The sequence below is a fragment of the Danio rerio genome, chromosome 8, assembly GCF_049306965.1.
Source record: "Danio rerio strain Tuebingen ecotype United States chromosome 8, GRCz12tu, whole genome shotgun sequence".
In the NCBI taxonomy this organism is placed as follows: Eukaryota; Metazoa; Chordata; class Actinopteri; order Cypriniformes; family Danionidae; genus Danio; species Danio rerio.
In genome coordinates, this window is record NC_133183.1 from 26,910,309 (window position 1) to 26,931,013 (window position 20,705).

General features: G+C 35.4%; 1 protein-coding gene across 8 annotated transcripts; it reads right to left on the bottom strand.

The window, feature by feature from the left end:
* Positions 1-419: 419 nt before the first annotated feature.
* Positions 420-20,650, bottom strand: nfyal (nuclear transcription factor Y, alpha, like). Of its 8 annotated transcripts, none has more exons than XM_068223017.2 (10): positions 20,567-20,631; positions 19,846-19,934; positions 17,270-17,356; positions 14,876-15,022; positions 13,967-14,098; positions 12,737-12,839; positions 12,435-12,589; positions 8,909-9,082; positions 8,712-8,819; positions 420-1,274 (listed from the first exon to the last, which is right to left on the bottom strand). In XM_068223017.2, exons 2-10 carry the CDS (start codon positions 19,918-19,920, stop codon positions 1,209-1,211), a joined length of 1,047 nt encoding a protein of 348 aa, XP_068079118.1. In that variant the 5' UTR covers positions 19,921-19,934; positions 20,567-20,631; the 3' UTR covers positions 420-1,208.
* Between the last annotated feature and the right edge of the window lie 55 nt (positions 20,651-20,705).

The following is a 20,705-nucleotide window of genomic DNA, read 5'->3' on the forward strand; positions in this document are numbered from 1 at the left end:
AAAAAAATGGTTGTAATTTTTTCCAATATTTTGCTTGTATTTAATTGTATTATCTTTCAATTTCTAAATATGTCTGGTGGCCAAAATATTATTTAAATAAATATATCTGTTTTGCTTAATGCACCAAAATACATTGCCTATATTCACTGAGAAAAAAAATATTATATATATATATATATATATATATATATATATATATATATATATATATATATATATATATATATATAGGTAAATGCAATAACATTTATATAAATAGTTATCTTCTTGAACCCTAGACCCCAGGTTAGGAGCACTACCTTAAAATATCTTATTTCAATCGTAGCAAAGTGGATTAAACTGTTTGAATTAGGATCATTTTTAGCCTTCTTGCCTTCACACAGGTTACAATAATAAAGACAAGTTCTCAAAACAAGATCTGTGGCAATGTTTTCAGCACACACTTTTTTATCAAAATACAATTAGACGACTAAAATGTCGAACATAAGAAGAAACTATAAATGAGCCAGAAATATTCACTCAAAATACAAACAATCATTTTATGAAAACACTAATGTAAAATTAGTTCATGTTAGAAAGAAACATGTACTGTGCAGAAGCTTGGGAAGCAAGAACACCCCATGTTCCCTGTGTTTCCTTGGAGACCAGGGCTGATTTCTGAAAAATGTTGCCCTTTTGCCTTAATTGTATCCCCGGTGCTCACACACACCAAACATGTACAAATTCACTGAACAACACAACAATGTATATTTACAGAAAACACCTACATTATTTCCAAGTAACGTCTCACTTATGAGTTCATAGACCTGACAAGAATTCCCAAAACAGTAAAAAAATCAAACAGACCGCCTCGGTCTTCATGCAGTACATTGGCAAAATGTGTTCTACTGCCACCATTATGGAACATCACAGTAAATGAGTCCTTATTACTAACAACGAATCCGACATCTCTCTGAGGGTCAATTCACGCTTTTGCTATTTAATTGCTTTTTAAAACGCGAGCTGAATTCATTATGCTGTACATTAACAGTAATGGCTCCTTCTATGTGCGTCCTCTGGAGGAATATCAGACCATTAGAAGACACAAAAACAAATGAGATCCTCCTTTCACTGGAAGACATGAGAAACAGGCCAGGCCGAATTACTGTTTGTCTGTTAGTGCTGTGTTTGAGTCACTTTGTTGTACAAACTCAGTAGTGGTTTTAATGCTATGAGACCCGGATCATCTGGGCCACGGCCTCATCTCCTGTCTGGTTCTGGTCCTGTTGCTCCTGCTGAAGAAAGTGAAGAGGAAAAAGGTCAATCATTACCCTCAGTGCTGATTTCACATATGCTTCACTCAGCACCTTCCACGCACACGAGAGTTGAGGCACCATAAAGAAAAACACTGAATAACCAAGAAAACCAGCCAAAGGTTTATGTTTACCAAGCTGTCACATCAGGGATTTCAGGGAAATGCCAGCTATTTGGACTTGTGTTATTTAGAAATGTTTAATGTTAGTCTCTCTGTTTTCATCCATTGAGTCTCTGGAAAAAATATTTTAATTCCAAAACATTTATACGGTAACAGAAACAACTGAAGCTGCATCATAATATGAGAGGCATTTATAATATTGTTCAAAATTTGATGTCAGTAAGGTTTCATGTTTGAAAAAAGTCTCTTTCTCTTCTCTCTCTCTCTCTCTCTCTCTATATATATATATATACATATATATACACACACACATACAATTAAAGTCAGAATTATTAGCCCCCCTGAATTATTAGACTGCTTGTTTATTTTTTCCCCAATTTCTGTTTAACGGAGGGAAGATTTTTTTCAACACATTTCTAAACATAATAGTTTTAATAACTCATTTCTAATAATGGATTTATTTTATCTTGGCCATGATGACAGTAAATTATATTTTACTAGATATTTTATAAAACACTTCTGTACAGCTCAAAGTGACATTTAAAGGCTTAACTAGGTTAATTAGGTTAACTAGACAGGTCAGGGTAATTAGGCAAGTTATTGTATAACAGTGGTTTGTTCTGTAGATTGAGAATAAATATCGCTTAAAGATGCTAATAATTTTGTCCCTAAAATGGGGTTTAAAAAAATTAAAAACTGCTTTTATTCTAGATGAAATAAAACAAATAAGACTTTCTCCAGAAGAAAAAATATTATCAGACATACTGTGAAAAATTCCTTGCTCTGTTAAACATCATTTGGAAATATTTGAAAAAAAGACAAAAAAACCCCGAAGGGATTCTGACTTCAACTGTATGTATGTGTGTGTGTGTGTGTGTGTGTGTGTATACTTTTATATATATATATTCTTTACAGCTGATTGATTCTATATAAGTCATTGGAAGGAAATAACGGAATCTGAAATCCATTGATTTTTAGCCCATCACTGAGTGTGTTTATTTACTTGTGTAAATATGTGTAAATTTATTTTTATTCATTTTTTAAATTAATTTTAGTAATAATATTTACTAATATGAAAATGTTATGAGATATGACTTTGTTTACCAAATGAGAGATTTGCTTTTTTTTACCAAATAAGTGGATCTAATTGGATTTGCATTGTAAACATTAAATAAAAGTAAAAAAGAAAAATATATTACATTTAATATATTGCATTGTTAGCTATGACATTCCCAAAATCTTTCGGCATAAATCTGCAGATTATTTTACAAAATATTGCACAGAAAAAGCCAAAAATGTCCGCAGATTGTGTCTGGCTCTAGTCATTGGCCTCACAAATCTCATCCTATTCATCTCCATTGTGACTCAACTTAGCGCTATCCACCCTAGGGATATTCCTAAGCCCTCCTTCCCCAGCACCTCTTGTCTAGACCTGCAAGAGGGGTTTTCTGGTTCTTTGCTAAGAAGTTCCTTCTTAAAGCATGTTTCATTATCTCTGTTGTATGCAGGTTTTGTCAATACCTTTCCTCACTCTTGGAGCAGTAGCAGCAGCACAACTGCATCCTGTAAAAAAATCTTGCTGCCCTAATTTTTTTATGCATAATGTATAATTTCAAAAAGTAAAAGTAAAAAAGTTAATGCAACATAAGAATATTTGTTGTCTCGACTTTTTGTCATTAGATGTTTTACATTGTATAAATATATAAATAAATATACTTGAATATATATATGGATTCTGAAATATGCAGTTCGAAAGAATACCGCTTGTCTATTTTAAAAAAAAAAACTTGCAATCAGATGTTAAAACCATATGTGCAGGATATATGATATACATGAAATGGTTTTGCAAAAAGTGACCACTTTTTATCGACATGAAAATGTTTCAAAACCACATTTTGAGTGTGTTACTTGTGATTTTAATAAAGTTAAATGGAATTTGTAACGATGTAAAAGTCTTTATTGTCACTTCTGATAATCTCAACAGAAGTATACTCAACCCTGTTCCTGGAGATCTACCTTCCTGCAGAGTTTAGCTCCAACCCTGATCAAACACACCTGAACCAAATTAACTAGGATAACACTTGATAATTACAGGCAGGTGTGTTTGATATGGGTTCAATTGAAATCTGCAAGAAGGTAGATCTCCAGGAACAGGGTAGGCCGTCCCTGAACTAATGCAATGGTTCCCAAAGTGGGGATCGTTTGGTGATTCCAAAAGTCAAATAAATTTTATTAAACTATTAGAAATACCATATTTTAACCATAACCCACAGAAAATAAAAACAGAAGTATTTAATACTAGTAAAAAAAACAACATGCAAATGAAAAGTCATCAGCCTTTTAACTATTTTTTCATAGGATTAGTTTGTTTTTTTTATTAGTTTTTTTTTTTAAAGATTTATTTTTGGCCTCTTTGGCTTTATTAGACAGGACAGTATTAAGACAGGAAGCGAAGTTGGAGAGAGAGAGAGAGAGAGAGAGAGAGAGGGGGGTACGGTAGGGAAATGTCCTTAAGCCAGGATTTGAACTCGGGACGCCCTGACATGCTACAGTACCATATGTTGGCATGCTAACCACAAGGCTATTGCACTGACAGAATTGGTTTGTTTATGTTAGCTTAACAGCACCGCAATAGCGTCAGATGCAGCAGGTTGATTTTATAGCACCAGGTTAAACTTTAACATCTTTATGGCAATCAAATACATTAAAAAATGAATACAGGCCACATCTGAACATTGAGAATGATCTCTGACTGGCGCTCTCCAAAATTAAACCAAGAATAGACTTGTACTGAAAACATTGTGTCCACCAGTCTCTTTAGTTGAGTTAAATAAACAAATGACGTGCACTTTTTTGTGTTGTCAACATGCCCATGTTTATATAAGCTTATTAATATGTGTGCAACGTTTGTATATTTATAACCCCCTCCAAGGAATTTGGGGGTCACGAGTAACTGGCATTGATATTTTAGGGGGTCACGGGCTAAAAAGTTTGGGAACCCCTGATCTAATGTATCCTACAGCAATATATATATATATATATATGTATATATATATATATATATATATATATATATATATATATATATATATGGGTCAATGACGTGACGCTCATTTTTTTGTGTCCATGTCTTTTAAATAAATTCAAGTAGGTTACAGTTTCAAAATAAATAAGCAAATTACTTGCATACATTCTCTATTTTGAGGACCAAGTTTAATTTTTTGGTTTTAATCCATTTTAAGAAAATTTTTAGGGGATTATTGCAAGAATGTCAATGTGGTGTAACCAAAAAAAATTGGTACCAAATAGTTTACCTTGTTTAAAAAATGTGAAAGCCTCAATGAAACATTGTATCGGCTAGTCTGGCATAATTTTACATTAGACATATTTAATAGTAAATAAAGGTAAATATAGCACAATTGTTTTAAATATTATAATTCATTTGGGGAATTTTTTCTGTCACCTCAAATTTCTGAAATGTCAAGATGGTGTAACCACCATTTATTGAGCCATTTTGTTAATATTGTGCACAAGACAGTTAGACAGGAAATTGAATCACAGAGAAGAACTCTTGATAAGACTAATTGCTGCATGCAAAGGTTAGTAACTCTTTTTAAAATGTGAGATACTTTGACCTTTTTAAGGTATGGTCAGCTATTCTTAGATATGCATGTCAAATGGTAAGACCCCAGAAATGCACTGATAATTGTTCATAATTATAAAAATAAGTATTATATTTAAAAGTTAAATTTGAAATATTCCCACCAAGCCCATGTGCTTACATAGATGTTATTGATAATGCCTGTCAAATTTCATTTTAAGTTGAAATGTCAAGGGGTGTAACTGGTTACACCATTTGACTCGTATAGCAGGAGTCTTTCTGTCAGGGGTCAATTTAGTCAAATATCATTAGTTCATGATGCTGATCAAAAATGCGACATAAATTAAACTACTATTTGTGTTCATAGTGTAGATTATTTATTTATTTTTGTTTGAGAAATAGGTGCTTAATCCACAACCTTACTATTAAAGCTCTGTAAACATAGGATAAAATTATTTTACTGCACAACATGAATGTTTTTTTTTTGTTTATGTTAATCCATGTTTATATTCACACAATATAATGTACACACTCTCTCATTAACACACACATTCATACACAGTCAATTTAGTTTTTCTAATTCACCTATACCGCAAGTCTTTGGACTGTGGGGGAAACTGGAGCTCCCAGAGGAAACCCATGTCAACACCACACAGTAAGCCATCCTGGTCCATCTTGGACTCAAACCAGCAACCTTCTTGCTGTGAGACAACTGTGCTAACCACATTAGCCACTGTATCACCCTCCTTTGAAATGTTGTAAGTATTTTTTTTCTTCTTGAGAAAGTCTTATTTCTTTTAGTTTGGATAGAATAAAAGCAGTTTTTAAAATGTTTAAGCAGTTTTTAAGGTCAATATTGTTAGCCTTCTTAAATACAGAACAAACCACAGTTACCCAATGACTTGGCCAATAGATCTTACTTGCCTAATTAACCTAATTACATTTTTAAATGTCACTTTAGGCTGAATACTAATGTCTTACAAATTATCTAGTCAAATATTATGTGCTGTCATCATGGCAAAGATTACGGAAGAAATCAGTTATTAGAATTTAGTCATTTAAACTATTTTGTTTAGAAATGTGTTGACAATAATATTCTCTCTGTTAAAGAGCACTTGGGAATTTCTTTTTTAAATAAAAGAAAAAATTAACATGGGAAATGAAACAAGGTTGACAAGCCTCTATAGACTGAGTGCACACAGCCTTAAGTTTTGGAGGTTTTCATACTTGATGCGCTTGCTGTTGTACTATTATTATTAACAACTGGAGGTGACTCGGAGGAACTTTAATGATGAAAAGTTGTGAAGAACAAGTCAGAAGTTGCTAAACAAATGAATTGCAGTTGAAATCAGTTTTGTTTGGGGTTTTTTACAGCATGTCTGATAAAAAATTTTCTTCTGGAGAAAGTCTTATTTGTTTTATTTAGGCTAGAATAAAAGCAATTTTTAAAAGCCATTTTGAGGTAAAAATTATTGGCCCTTTTAAGCTTTTTCCCCGCGATAGTCTACAGAACAAACCATGGATATACAATAACTTATCTAATTACTCTAACCTGCCTAGTTAACCTAATTAAGCCTTTAAATGCTACTTTAAGCTGTATAGAAGTGTCTTGAAGAATATCTAGTCTAATATTATTTACTGTCATCATGGCAAAGAGAAAATAAATCAGTTATTAGAGATGAGTTATTAAAACTATTATGTGTTGAAAATGTGTTGAAAAAATCTTCTCTCTGTTAAACCGAAATTGGGGAAAAAATAACAGGGGAGCTAATAGCTCAGGGGGACTAATAATAATTCTGAAGTTAACTGTATAAAATAAATAGTTTGTGGATAAGTTGTGGATACACTCATGAAATTATTTGTTGTCAGTCAGTCGTGTACGCTTACAAAAATTGGCCTTTAATCCCAGCACCAAGGCAACAACGAGTAAGCAGCAGTTCTTACGTACTAGTGATTTACGTACAGTGTTTGGCAAATTGTTTCTAAATAGCTTAAAAGTAAAATAGTGGATTTTTTTCTAATATCATCTACTTATTTTTATTTTAATTAAGCCAACTGAAAAGAAACAGTGATGGAAAAGGTGTTAAATGTTAAACATGTTTCTTTAGTTAGTTAATATTCTATTGATGAGGGCCACACATTTAATGTAAAGGATGTTATTACTTGGTGTATTAACGTTCAGCAACCTGGTTTCATTGTTCTAAACACATTTGTCAATGACAATCCCACTGAAATTGTTGACTATCATTCTTAATTTGAATTGATTTTAATTGTCAATTTCAAAATCTTTGGCTGTAGAAGCAACACTGTCAGGTGGTGTAACTGGTTTTTGTCAATTGGTGTAACCAGTATTTTACATAAAAATATAATTATGTACATGGAAATAATGTGAAATTAAAATTAAAACACTTAGTTTAGTGTAATAAAATAGTTTTTAACATTTTTTACATAATTTGTCAAAGATTATTTAGAAACCAGAAGTGTTTTTAGCATGTGTCTGGCCGAATATTGCAAAAACTCATTAAAATGTACATTTAGAGATAATGCGAATACAATAAATGTTATTGTGGTATTTTAAAATGAAGTATTTATTTCAGTGTGTACACTTGCATATCATCTAGGAGGAGTAAATTATTTAATATTTCACAATTTTTGGCAGTTACACCATTTGACATTTTCAGTTGCATTCAGTCTTAATGTCTGTAAAAAATGGTGTAAATGTTATTTTTAATTACATAAAATCAACATGAATACAATCTGTACATTTTAAAATATCTGACGGATGCTTTTAAATCAACTTTGTAAAAGATTTTTAAATTTCCCATCTTGCCAAACCTGTTTTGTCACTGACCCATATATATATATATATATATATATATATATATATATATATATATTAACAAATCTCAGACACCAAACATGATAGTTGATTTTGGTAATAAATTTAGTTTTTTCCTCTGAATCTTGTCAGAATGTTTATTCAGTATAAAAATCACAACATGTGACAAAAAATGAACAGTGCAGACACTGTATGAAAACCAAGAAAAAGCACAGCAGCAGGACCCATCCACAAACAACACAACAAAAGAGGTTCTACAAAAGAAATAAAAATATATACATTCAAACAAACCACGTTTCTTTTACAAACCGATCCCTCAAAAATAACAGTAAAAAAAAAATCCTATTTCAGTGATTTCATGATTGAAAATTTCATGCTTTCTTTAACCTCCATGCTGTTTAATAATAATGATGTTTAGATCTGACAGTCACATGATTAAGCCAATCACATGGCATTAGCAATCCTTCATCCTGAAGAGCTGCGTGCCAATAATATCAGTGTTTTCATCCTGACTGATGATGAGATGATCTTTTTTTCTTTTTAAAAATGGACATCCACACTCAGACAGACAGGCCATGAAAAAGCAGATTATGCAGATCATGCAGTCTGTTGTAGCAATGAGACATGATGGGACAGACTCAAGCAGCCAACGAGCACAGGGAGAGAATCGGGAAGTGATTCGTGCAAGAGCAGCCAAGAACAGCATGTCACACCAGAGGAGGAATGAGAATGATCTGCTAAGGAGTTCAATGAGTGTCTTATGCAAGGGACGGTGTGTGTTCGGGCAGCCAATGTGCATTTGCCAATTCGGTGGCATTGTGGAAGTCTTCCTGCTTGATACGGGCCTGCGCTCTCACCTGCATCGCCAAGGCCATTTCTTCCTTCTCTTTCGGGGAGAAGAACCGGCCCCCATCGCCGCGCTTCCTCTGCATGGCATGTTTGTGTCGTGACTCATGAAGGTATTTCTGTAGGATGGAGTGTGGGGTCAGTCTGGATCATTTATTTCAAGATGCGCATATGACAGCATTCGGAAGATGTAAGATGTAAGACTCACCTTTCGCTCTTTAGGGATTTTTCCCTCTGCCTCCAGTTTTGCCCGAGCTTGGCGCCTCTTTAGGATGCGATGATATTGCTTGGCATTAACATACAGCGGCTCCTCTTCAAGCATTTCAGCACCTGGCAGAGGGATTCGCTGGATGGCTGGCACTGCACCACTGCCTGGTACCATCTAAGTTGAAAGGGAAAGAAGGGGAACATGGTGTTAATACAGTCGAAATGCAACACAAAATGTGGCCCTGTCCACATGTATTCAAAAATCACACAACATTTTTTTCTATGCAGTTTTGCTGCTTGACCACACGAAAATTGTGCAACGCGTGACTGAAACCGAAACTTTCTGAAAACTCCGACCTGGGTGAAGATTTTCCAAAACTTTGTGTTGGCGTGGACACTACAACAGGAACTTTTGCCTCATGACGTCAGTGTGCTCGCTGTTTTCTCCTTTCTGATTGGCCAACACGGCTGGGTTCACACGAAAAAGTGGTACAACTAAAAAAGATGATTAGACAATAAAAAAGCGAGTAATTGCTCCGTATTTTGAATGTCTCTACAGAGAGGTCATGTTTTAATTGGTCTCACGCGATCACGTAATGTAATTTCGCAGGTCAGAGTTCACTAAGTTTGAACTTTGCAATAGGGCTGGGCGATAAAATCGGTATTTACTGACTGAACACCTGTCAAAATTGATTAAAAAAAATTTGGTAAGGAGTTTCGGTTTTGGGTTTTATGTTTTTGCAAATGATCAAGGAATCCACACACTCATGCTTGTTACTTCAGGTCAGAATAAAAACACGAGATTGTAAATAAAAAATATGTAGTCAGAGTGGCTTTTTGGTTTCTTTTCTAGTGCATTTCAGCCACTAGCTCCCAATCTGAAAGATATTTTTAGCATGGGGTAATGTAGACATTCAACTTCACAATTTGTAATGTTGCAGTACATATTATTGGAACAATGATGGTTGGTTCCTTCACTTGAAAGCTCTGATTTGATTATGTTAATTTGTTTTGTTGACAGAGTTTGAGGTTTACTGTATCATTATAACTGACACCTTACAGATGTTGATCTACCTTTACCACTGCACACTTTGTAACATTAACAGAGTAACATCAAGAGTCTCTTTAACAATTATGTTTATTTTATTATTACAAGATCAGATATTTTGTTTAAATATTTTTGTTTTTGACTATTAAAAGTATTTGCCTTAGTACTGTTGGTTAATTAAAATAAAGTGGTTAAATAAAAAAAAAAATATTCGTAAATGTATTGTTAAAAATAGTCAATAATTATCGAAATCGAATAATATGAAACATGATATTGTTAAACATGGTATCGTAATTTTTTTTTGCAATATCACCCAGTCCTACTTTGCAATGCAGCAATATGCGAAACTTTTCACACAATCTTGCGTTTATGGTCTGCTGCATTTGCATGCGTATGAATGGAAGTCTATGGGGCGTAAAATCCAGTGTGACCACAGCTGAAGACACGAATGACGCAAGTTTCAAACATTCACAGCAAACACATTGTGTATCCCGCATTCTTCGACCGCGGGACAGTAATCTACCTCTGTTCTCATGTTTGCATTGATTTTACTCTAAATTCCCTGTTTGGTATAGCAGCATAAAAAAATGTTATTACATGCATCAGGGTCCATTTTTGTGTTCTTATATGGGCGGAGGTTTTTAAAAAAACAAAAGCATTTATTAAAATACTTGTGCACATGTGGACATGGCCTGTATTTGCAACTTCAGTCAACCATTAAAATCAAATTAATTATCAACCCCGTGATTGGTCAGGTAACAGTTAACATAACATGGACTGAAATATGATGACACTAGTGTGAGAGAAGGACACCCACAGAATAGCCGAGTGGATCATTAGTGGACAAGACGATGGGCAGATTTCAGCCTTATACTTGAATCAGCGCTAAAGATTAACACACAGAGGACGGAGGTCGCCACTTTCCACATGCTTCTGAGAAAATCGTCAAATTCCAGGAAGATTCCTCACATTCTGTTGTTTTCTACACTGAATGCTTTGATACGAAATAAATAGTTGACCTAAAATACTTACGCATACACTTATAGCCATTATTTACACCCTTGTGTTGTTGAGATGAGATTTGCTCTTTCATGGAAAAAAAATATGAAAAGTTGTAATTTTACATCAGACACCTGTATTATGTTTTTGTTTTGAACTCAATGCGACACGGTGCAAAGTTGAATAAATTAGTAACCCAAAAATGAAAATTCTGACATCTTTTACTTGTTTCAAAGCTTTACGAGTTTCTTTCTTCAGTTAAACACAAATGAAGATATTTTGAAGAAAGCTGAAAATCGACTACTGACCTCCATAGTATTTCTTTATAGGTGTTCAGCTTTCTTCAAAATATCTTCTTTTGTGCTCATCAGAAGAACCGAAACTCGCACAATTTTGGAACCACATAAGGGCGAGTGGTTCCATTTTTGGTTGAGACATTTTTATGTGAACTATCCCTTTCAGTGTAGTTAAAATAACCTATCAACTTTAACTCCATTTAACTTTGAAGTGTAAAAAAAACTAGTTTTGACTATTTAACTGATTGTAAACAAAATTTATTGATGCTGATAAAGCATCAGATGGCATTTCACAGGAATTTAAATGCCTTTAAACTCAACTAATTGTCATTTTATTATTTTTTACACATTTTTTTATCTAACTTTATCTCTTTTTAAAGGTGCTGCCCTGGTGCTGCCTAGTAACCTGAAAGTACTGATCAACTGACATATCAAATTACATTTCACCAGAAGTTTACCATCTTTATGCAGAAGTTCTAAAACCCACTATGTACTACAGCCATAAATTACTGAAATGTCACTGTTTATATGATACTTCTCACTTTGAAACTAGACACTCCGATAAATAAATCATACTAAGGGCGTACTCACACTATGTACAGTTGCCTTGAACCCGGCCGAAACATGCTTGTCCTTCCTTCCGTCTCCTCCGACGGCCCGCACACACATTAGATTCGGGCCTGAGCATGCTTACATCATCAATGATGCGGTGTTCAGCAAACGCTTTCCCTCAGCACAGTGGAGATTTCTTTAGTTAAATTGTTTTAGTCGTTTGGGATGTGGTGCCAGGCAGTCAAATATTTCGCCATACAGATCGGCCACTTTTGACGCTCATAAACAACCATAAAGTCCTCATACTGCGGGAAGTAGGAGGAAGCGTACCACGCCTGAGCCCAACCAGGTCAAGGCCGGCAAACTGAATCGTGCCTGAGCCCAATTCAGAGCACTAACACTTGGGCCTGGGCATGGTTCGGATAGCACAGTGTAAGTACGCCCTAAAATATCTCAAAAACTAAAGAAAATCATTAAATCATCGTCTTTTATTTTCAGTAGGCTGGATCTGCATGTGAAAATGGCGAGATTTTGAGGTGATATTGTATTTAACAGCATGCACCCACCACCCTTGTGATGACCAATGAAGGGGACGGTTTAAGACTGTTAGATACCTCATCAGGAGGTCTTACCATGACCATTCCCCCAGCGTTCACCATGTTTCCAGATACGGGCAGGGTAACAGTGACTGTGCCCTGCCCGCTGTTGGTTGTGGAGGTGTTAGCTGCTCCTGCTGCCTGGACAATCTGAGTGCCTGCCAGGGTGCCTGCTGGGATGGTGATCACGCCTGTGGAGGTGACAGGACTATTAAGTAACCTGAATAAACATGAGTGGAACTAGTCAAATGAAATATTACTGATCATTCAGGTGTTGTTCATTCTGGTTTACTACAGTATAATGAGAGTAAAGAGGGTGTAGGTGTGCATTTAAATACCCTGCTGCAGCACTGTGCCATCAGCGTTCACAGGCTGGTACACAATTGTCTGTCCTTCAGCTGTTTGTGCAACCTGTTGTCCCTGTACTGTGATCTGCTGCCCCTGCAAAATGCATCACACATTCTTACTGATTTACTGATTTATGTTAGATGCTGGCAACACCATGCCGGCATAAGTACTATTTTCATAGCACTCTCAGAATGAATGGAGAAAAAAAAAAAACGTAGGTGGAACAGTGGGTAGCACGTTCCCCTTAGAGCAAGACGGTCACTGGTTTGAGCCTCGGCTGGGCCAGTTGGCATTTCTGTGTGGAGTTGTAATGTTCTCCCTGTTTTTGTGTGGGTTCCTCCGGGTGCTCCGGTTTCCCCCACAGTCCAAAGACATGCGGTACAGGCGAATTGGGTATGCTAAAATTGTCTATAGTGTATGAGTGTGTGTAAATGCACGTATACATGTTTCCCAGTGATGGGTTGCAGCAGGAAGGGCATCCGCTGCCTACAAAATATGCTGGATAAGGTGGCGGTTCATTGTGTTGTGGCGACCCCAGAATAATAAAGGAACTAAGCCGTCAAAAAGTTATTGAATGAATGATCATGAACAGGCACGTGCCCCCCCCGCTTTTCCAAAAATTTATCCTGCACATCACATGCACTTTGGACGGTCTCTGCTCGGGCCTGATCATGAACATATAAAAGCTTAATAATAGACAAACAAGTATAATGCGATTCATTTGTAGATAAATTAAACACACCTGTGAATAAAATTATTAATAGCTTCACATTTATAGTATAACAAATGTTGAATAAAGTACTACATAATATATAATAATTTGGGGTATACCAGTTAAACCAATTCTTTATAATAAAGAGCAATGTGCTACGTCCGACAGATCGCACCTTTTATAACCTGTTTTAACACATTTAATCTGTTTTTAATTATTTTTATTGTTTGTCTTATTTTCTTATACTTGTCTCTTTTATTCCTGTTTATGTAAAGCACTTTGAATTGCCACTGTGTGTGCATGAAATCTGCTATATAAATAAACTTGCCTTGCCTTATAGTTAATCAGTGGCATGGTGCAAACTGTTAAGCAAAATGTCAAAACGGCACGAGTGTTATTCATTTTATAATTTTTATTTGGATTTTTTTACAAATGGAATTGTAACCATCCATAAAACGCTTAAAAACAAATCTAGTAGAAAAAGGATTTATTATAGTTTATCAGAGACCTGGTTTTGGCCGGCGGTGATGGCAGTCTGTGGCTGCTGGATGATGATCTGTTGAGCTTGACCCTGCTGACCCTGCAGCTGCAGCGTCTGGCCACCCTGCAACTGAATCTGACCAGGCTGAACCAACTGGATCTACATATACAAAGAGATCAATCACCCAATATAAATAACACCAATGTTTAAAAAAAACCTGTGCATTAATAATGACACTACCAAAGGGATATTAAGAACATTTAAACCTAGACCAATTATCATCTTAGAGGTTTCATGAAATGTCATAACAATGAAGAGAATAATCTTATAATAACATCACTTTTTTTTTTTTGATCATTTTACCATCAAGTATAATAGAACAGTCAATAAATACAGCTCTGCCCTGATGAATGCAGCTATAAAGACATGAGGCTTTTAAGTGCCTCTATTTATTTATTCACATATACTTTAATTTGGATCACAACATGCAATACAGTACTACAATTTTGACATACACATCCTTTAAAATATAACTACACTGACAGCTGTAATGCAGAAAAAAACACCCAAATACATTAATGAAAGAAAACCAATTAAATACAAAAAAGAGCAGATGGGTGACTGTGATTACTGTAATAGCTTTGTTCATTATTGTCAAATTAAAGGCATAACAGGCCTGTTTAAAATATTTTGTGGCAGACAAAGACTATGTCTGTAATCCGCTTTTGATGTTTGCAGACTTCATACATACACAAACAACTGGATTACTGTACATAACATGAAAGATTTTTGTCCAAAAGGCATAAAATGGGCATTTATTAACATGTCTCTTTTGCAAAGCTGCTTTAAAAAAGTTCTAAATAACACATAGGACGTGATTTGACCTTAGATCAAGTTAAGCATATTTCCTTACACTGAGGAGTGTTGACAACTGACCTGCTGAAGACCTTGAGCTCCAGATACAGGCACTTGCATGATGGTCTGACCCTGAGCTCCAGACATGGCCTGCACCATGATGGGCTGACCTGACGACGTGATCAGTTGACCACCACTCACTTGCACCATCAGTGGCTGACCCTGCACCTGAACACACACTTAAAGTCAACGGGTGATAGATATTTTACACCCGCAAAATAGAGACAATATAAGACAATATGGGACCATTCTGAAATATGAAAAAAAATCCATTTTAATTGCTAAGCTTGTAGAGTTACTTATATTATTTCAATTTAGGGCCCTATAATAGTTGAAAGTTACCAGGCTGGTGGTAATGAGGTAGCTATACACTCACCGGCCACTTTATTAGGTAAACCCATCCAACTGCTCATTAATGCAAATTTCTCATCAGAAAATCACATGGCTGCAACTCAATGCATTTAGGCATTCTTTGAATGCACAACAGGTTGAACCTTGAGGCAGATGGGTTACAGCAGCAGTTACCACACCAGGTGCCACTCCAGTGAGCTAAGAACAAGAAACTGAGGTTACAATTCCCACAGGCTCACCAAAATTGCACAATAGAAGATCGGAAAAATGTTGCCTGTTCTGACGAGTCTCGATTTCTGCTGTGACATTCGGATGGTCAGGTCAGAATTTCGCTTTAACAACATGAAAGCATAGATCCGTCCTGTCTTGTATCAATGGTTCAGGCTGCTGGTGGTGTAATGCTGTGGGGAATATTTTCTTGGCACACTTTAGGCCCATCAGTACCAATTGAGCCTCGTGTCAACACCACAGCCTACCTGAGTATTGTTGCTGACCATGTCCATCCCTTTATGACCACAGTGTACCCATCTTCTGTTGGCTATTTCCAGCAGGATGACGCACCATTTCATAAAGCGTGAATCATCTCAGACTGGTTTCTTGAACATGACAATGAGTTCACTGTACTCAAATGGTCTCCACAGTCACCAGGTCTCAATTCAATAAAGCACCTTTGGGATGTGGTGGAACGCAAGATTCACATCATGGATGTGCAGCCGACAAATCTGCAGCTATTGCGTGATGCTATCAAGTCAATATGGACCAAAATCTTTGAGGAATATTTCCAGTACCTTGTTGAATCTATGCCACTATGGATAAAGGCAGTTTTTAAAGCAAAGGGGGGTCTAGCCTAGTAAGGTGTACCTAATAAAGTGGCCAGTCAGTGTATTTCCACGTTTGTATTCTAAAATGAACATGATCATAATGAGAATCCTGTGAAGACAATCAATCATGCATTTAATTCAGATCTATACAGTTTAGAGGTGTGCAATATTTGTGATCTACAATACAATGTAATTGCTGTTTTAACACTGAGTGACATGACGTTAGAGTACGTCACTACATTGGGCAAATAAAAAAACAAACACTTAGAGAATCAAAAAGCATTAATTTCCAGATAAAACCGAAGGAAATAAGGTTATAATATGACCCTTTAATTCGAGAAATGAAAAAAAAAAAAATTTTTAGGTTTTTATTTTTGTGAGATATGATATCGCTAAGTAACATCACACAATCAAGAGATGTTTTCCCAAATATCAGCCAATAAATGATATTAATTTAATAATAGTCCAACAAAAATTAAGAGTTGATTTTGTCAACACTGCCAGGTGCTTTTTGCCAATATGCTGTTGAGTCAATCGAGTGAGTCAATGACTCACCAATCAACAAAGATAGTTTACTTGCTTTGTTTCTCAGTGATTAGGATGACTCATTTGAATAAATGATTAAATGACACGCTCTTTAAAGATCCCATGAAATTAATTAGTTTCAGTCTGTTAGTCTTAAGGATATCTATTAGCTAGTGTCATAACTGTCAATCACTCTCACTGACAGAGCTGTGATAAAAACAAAACAAGAACTGGCTGTTTTTTTAAGGGGAGGAGCTATTATATGTCCCGCCTTTTCTTTACTTTTTAGTTGAGATTACGTCAAACATCGAATTTAAAACACTGCACATTTCAAAGTACCTCACAGGATCTTTAAGATGGGAACTTGCTACAACGTATTTATCCATGACCGGTTGAACTCAGACAAAGTACCAGAACAAAAACACAAACATTGTCAAAAATAAAGTTGATTATTTTTAGCTTTAATCTCACACCCCTAATAGAGTGATATACTCGGATATGAATTGGTTCCAACATGCAGGTGATCTTATGTTAGGATTTCCACAGTTACTCCACATGACGAGTCCTGCACTGATATTTCAATGCCACATTTAACAATGAGCATGGTAGAATAGTGCAAGTAAAATCAAGGCATGCTAGGATGAGCTTATATCTCACAAAGAGTGTGACATGATGACGCATGCAACATCACAGGCCTGAAAGTCGGAGTTCACACAACTACCTGGAGCGTCTGCACTTGCTGGCCTGTAGCAGTAGCCACGGGTGCTTCTGTTTGCAGCTGTACTGCAGTTACAGTGCCCTGAGCCTGTGGACAATCCCACATCACACTTTGATCCGCATATTGTCTAACACGAAGGTATATTTGATTGTACTCTGATTCTGTAATTCCTATATCCACAGTGTAAAGGGGCTATGTAGAATTCAGAAACGCTTCTTAAAGGGTTAGTTCACCCAAAAATAAAAATTTAAGTAATAAGTTTCTCACACCCATTTGGTTTTAATCCCCTTGAGGACTATATTCATATTCAGAACACAAATCAAGATATTTTATACAAAAACAAGACTACTTTTACTCTCACAAAACACAAAACGTCAACAAAGAAAACCAAAAACCTTGTCAAAACATTTCTACATTTTAATTCATCTTAATTTCAATGTATATTGTGTCAAAGCAGCTTAACTTAGATGAAATTCTACTAAATTCAAACTCCTTCAGTCTAGTTTTCACAGTTGAAGTTCAGCTTAGTTCAGTCCTATATCTTATCTGCCAAATCAGGTCAAAGTGTACATTTACTTCCTACAACGTATTGTCATTAGAGTCAGCAGGGCAAGACACAAGCATTAAACTGCTTATAGTTAATAAAATGCAAAAAAAATTTGGCACACAAAAAATGTTTTTGAAGCTTCATACGAAAATAATTAAACCACTAAAGTCACATGGAAAGCTTTGACCAAGTTTTCGGTTCCTTTTCTGTAATGTCTGAGGACAGTTGCTTTCTATGGAGGCTGAGAGAGCTCTCCGATTTAATCTAAAACATCTTAATTTGTGTTCCAAAAATGAACAAATGTCTTGGGGCATTAAAAAAATGAGGTTGAGTAATTAATAACAGAATTCTCATTTTCGAGTAAACCAAAACATTTTTTTTTTTAATCTAAAACTTTTGTTTAGTGATACCAGTGGCTGTTAGGTGAACTGCAGCCTGCAACTTTTTGCTCAGCCCCAAGTACTGCAAATTTACCTGCACCATGTCAGCAGATAAAGTACACAAAATTACACATGTATATATTCACAAATCAACATAGACTACGTAGATGTGGTTGTATGACACTACAGTTTATATTGATATGGCATTTGTTTCATGTATCTTGGAACAGAAAAAAAGACACTCAGGAGCGGCATAAACATCACATCCTTTAAAATGATTTCTGGGGTACAATTTAGAGATATCCACAACAAAAATAAAAATGCGATTAAATGATATCCACCCCCTAAATTATAATGGATACAGAGAAATAAACACTACCCAGATTAATTTAATTGTTGATTAGTTACAAATACTCCTCGACAGGTACATGCAGAGGGGGGCTTCTGATGCTTGAGCACCAGCCCTTTTTTTCTCTTGCAGAAAAAGTTCCTTCTCAAAATTAAAGTGCCTTTGCATCTTCTCCCTCAAACCCCACTCCCTTCACAATCACTCCTCACTGCTTGACATTATATACAAAAATGAAATGGGATAAAAAAAAAATTTAAAGACTGAATTACCACAAACAAGATGTGGATATCAAAAAACATAGAGAGAGTTCCTTATTTTTAAAACCCCAATATCATACGCAAACAACTCTCCATGCAACGGGTTTGCTAAAGACAGTGTGCACAGTCAGAAGCATTACGAGAAAAATTACTAAAACTGTTATGTTTATAAATGTTCTGAGAAAATCTCTCTGTTAAACAAAAATTGGGGAAAAAATAATAATTGGGGCTAATGATTCTAACTTGAACTGTATGTCGAAAAAAAAAGTGCTCTTAGAATGGACTGGGGACTTTTTTGATTTTAAATACTCCTTTTGTATAATGATATGCACTCCGATTCGTATAGTATGAATGCGTAACCTATGTACTACGGATGTTTACAATATGCAGCATAAATTAGATATTGTTTTTTGTGTGTGTATAAATATATCTAATATAAATTAGTATAAATATATATCAATTAGTATAATTCTATATTAACCTAAATAAAAATAAATGTAAAGTTCTAAAAATATATTTTAATGATCATATCACACTCAAGACTAATAATGAGGCTTATCGAATCATGGGAATAAATTAAATCTTTCTATGTATTTACAATCATAATATTACAGTTTTTATTGTATTTTTGATCAAATAAATGTAGACTTGGAGAGCAGAAGAGCTTCATTGAAGATATTAATTGACTGATAGTGTACATATAAATATTGTCTTTCTGACTCACAGTGTTGCAAAATGCACTGGGTGTGTTTGGGTCACCTAAACCTTGCGTTTTTTTCAAAACAGAGAATGCTCATTTAAATAGAGAGACTTTGCAAGCTAGTTCAAACACTATTTACCCAGTCCTTTCCTTGAATTGGAAATCACTTCCTGAAGTACCGCTTGTGCTTTTTAAAAATACCACTGCACCTGATACACATCTGCATAAAGCTAAAATTAGATACAATAAAAATGGAAAACATATCGGGCACACACTCATTGTGCCCCATTTTCCATAGTAAAAGTCACTGATTAAACAGTAACATGTTTACATTGGCTCTTACCTGCTGTTGGATTTGCCCATTGGCAGCCTGAACCACTATCTGATCCCCACTGGCTGTAGCTGTATATTGCTCCATCTTTTCTTCCTCACCTAATTTGTAATAAAATACACATATAAAAGAATCACAAGGTTATTATTGACTATAAATAACTCTAGTAAATTTCTATTAAAAGTTTTCTGAGAAATATGTTAATAGCTGCAGGTTTGGGCCTCAAGCCAAGTGTATTTGAGCCTAAATGTTTCCTTGAAGAAAGTGCTTAACATTATGAACTTAATGTTATATTACCCACTGACTTTGATGGTTTTAGATGCACATACACGTTTAAGATTGTAAAAGATTATCATGAAAGTCTTAATGATTCACAAATTTGTGCCATTTCATCCACCTCATAAGGTTTGTTTGGTAAACATCAGTTGATCATTGTTATAAACTAAGCTGCAACAAATGTACTACAATTCAGCATGCTGTGTAATTAATATAAAAAGCTCTTATTTGACAAACATTAGCAGGTCTGTCTTTGTTTTGAAGCGCTTTATTAAAAGTCTCATTCATGTTTAGCGTCCGCTCCTGAGCGCGCATATCATCTGTCTCGCGCTTTCTCCCCTCTCGCATTAACTGATTTGATTTCTGCATTTTTCGGAATTAGTCATTTGGTTGGTCACTGACAAACCAATCCGTGTTGTCAGCTACCATTTCCCTTAGAGCAAGCGCAACCCTTTACCGTTTCTCCGGCTGTCCGGTTCCCTTCTGATTGGCTCCACTACAGATCTCAAAAACCCAATCAACACAGTGGTGCGGACAAAATGGCGTAAAATGAGCCACACAGAGAAGAAAGGGGGCAGGCTTGGCGCATGTGATCG

What these genes read in the sequence shown, in the direction of transcription:
- nfyal (XM_021478307.2), bottom strand. Translation starts at nt 19,920, where the DNA reads ATGGAGCAATATACAGCTACAGCCAGTGGGGATCAGATAGTGGTTCAG. An exon ending in ATGGGCAAATCCAACAGCAG is followed by an intron (nt 17,357 to 19,845) that starts GTAAGAGCCAAT and finishes GATTGTCCACAG; the next exon opens with GCTCAGGGCACTGTAACTGC. An exon ending in AAGTGCAGACGCTCCAGGTA is followed by an intron (nt 15,023 to 17,269) that starts GTTGTGTGAACT and finishes GTGTGTGTTCAG; the next exon opens with GTGCAGGGTCAGCCACTGAT.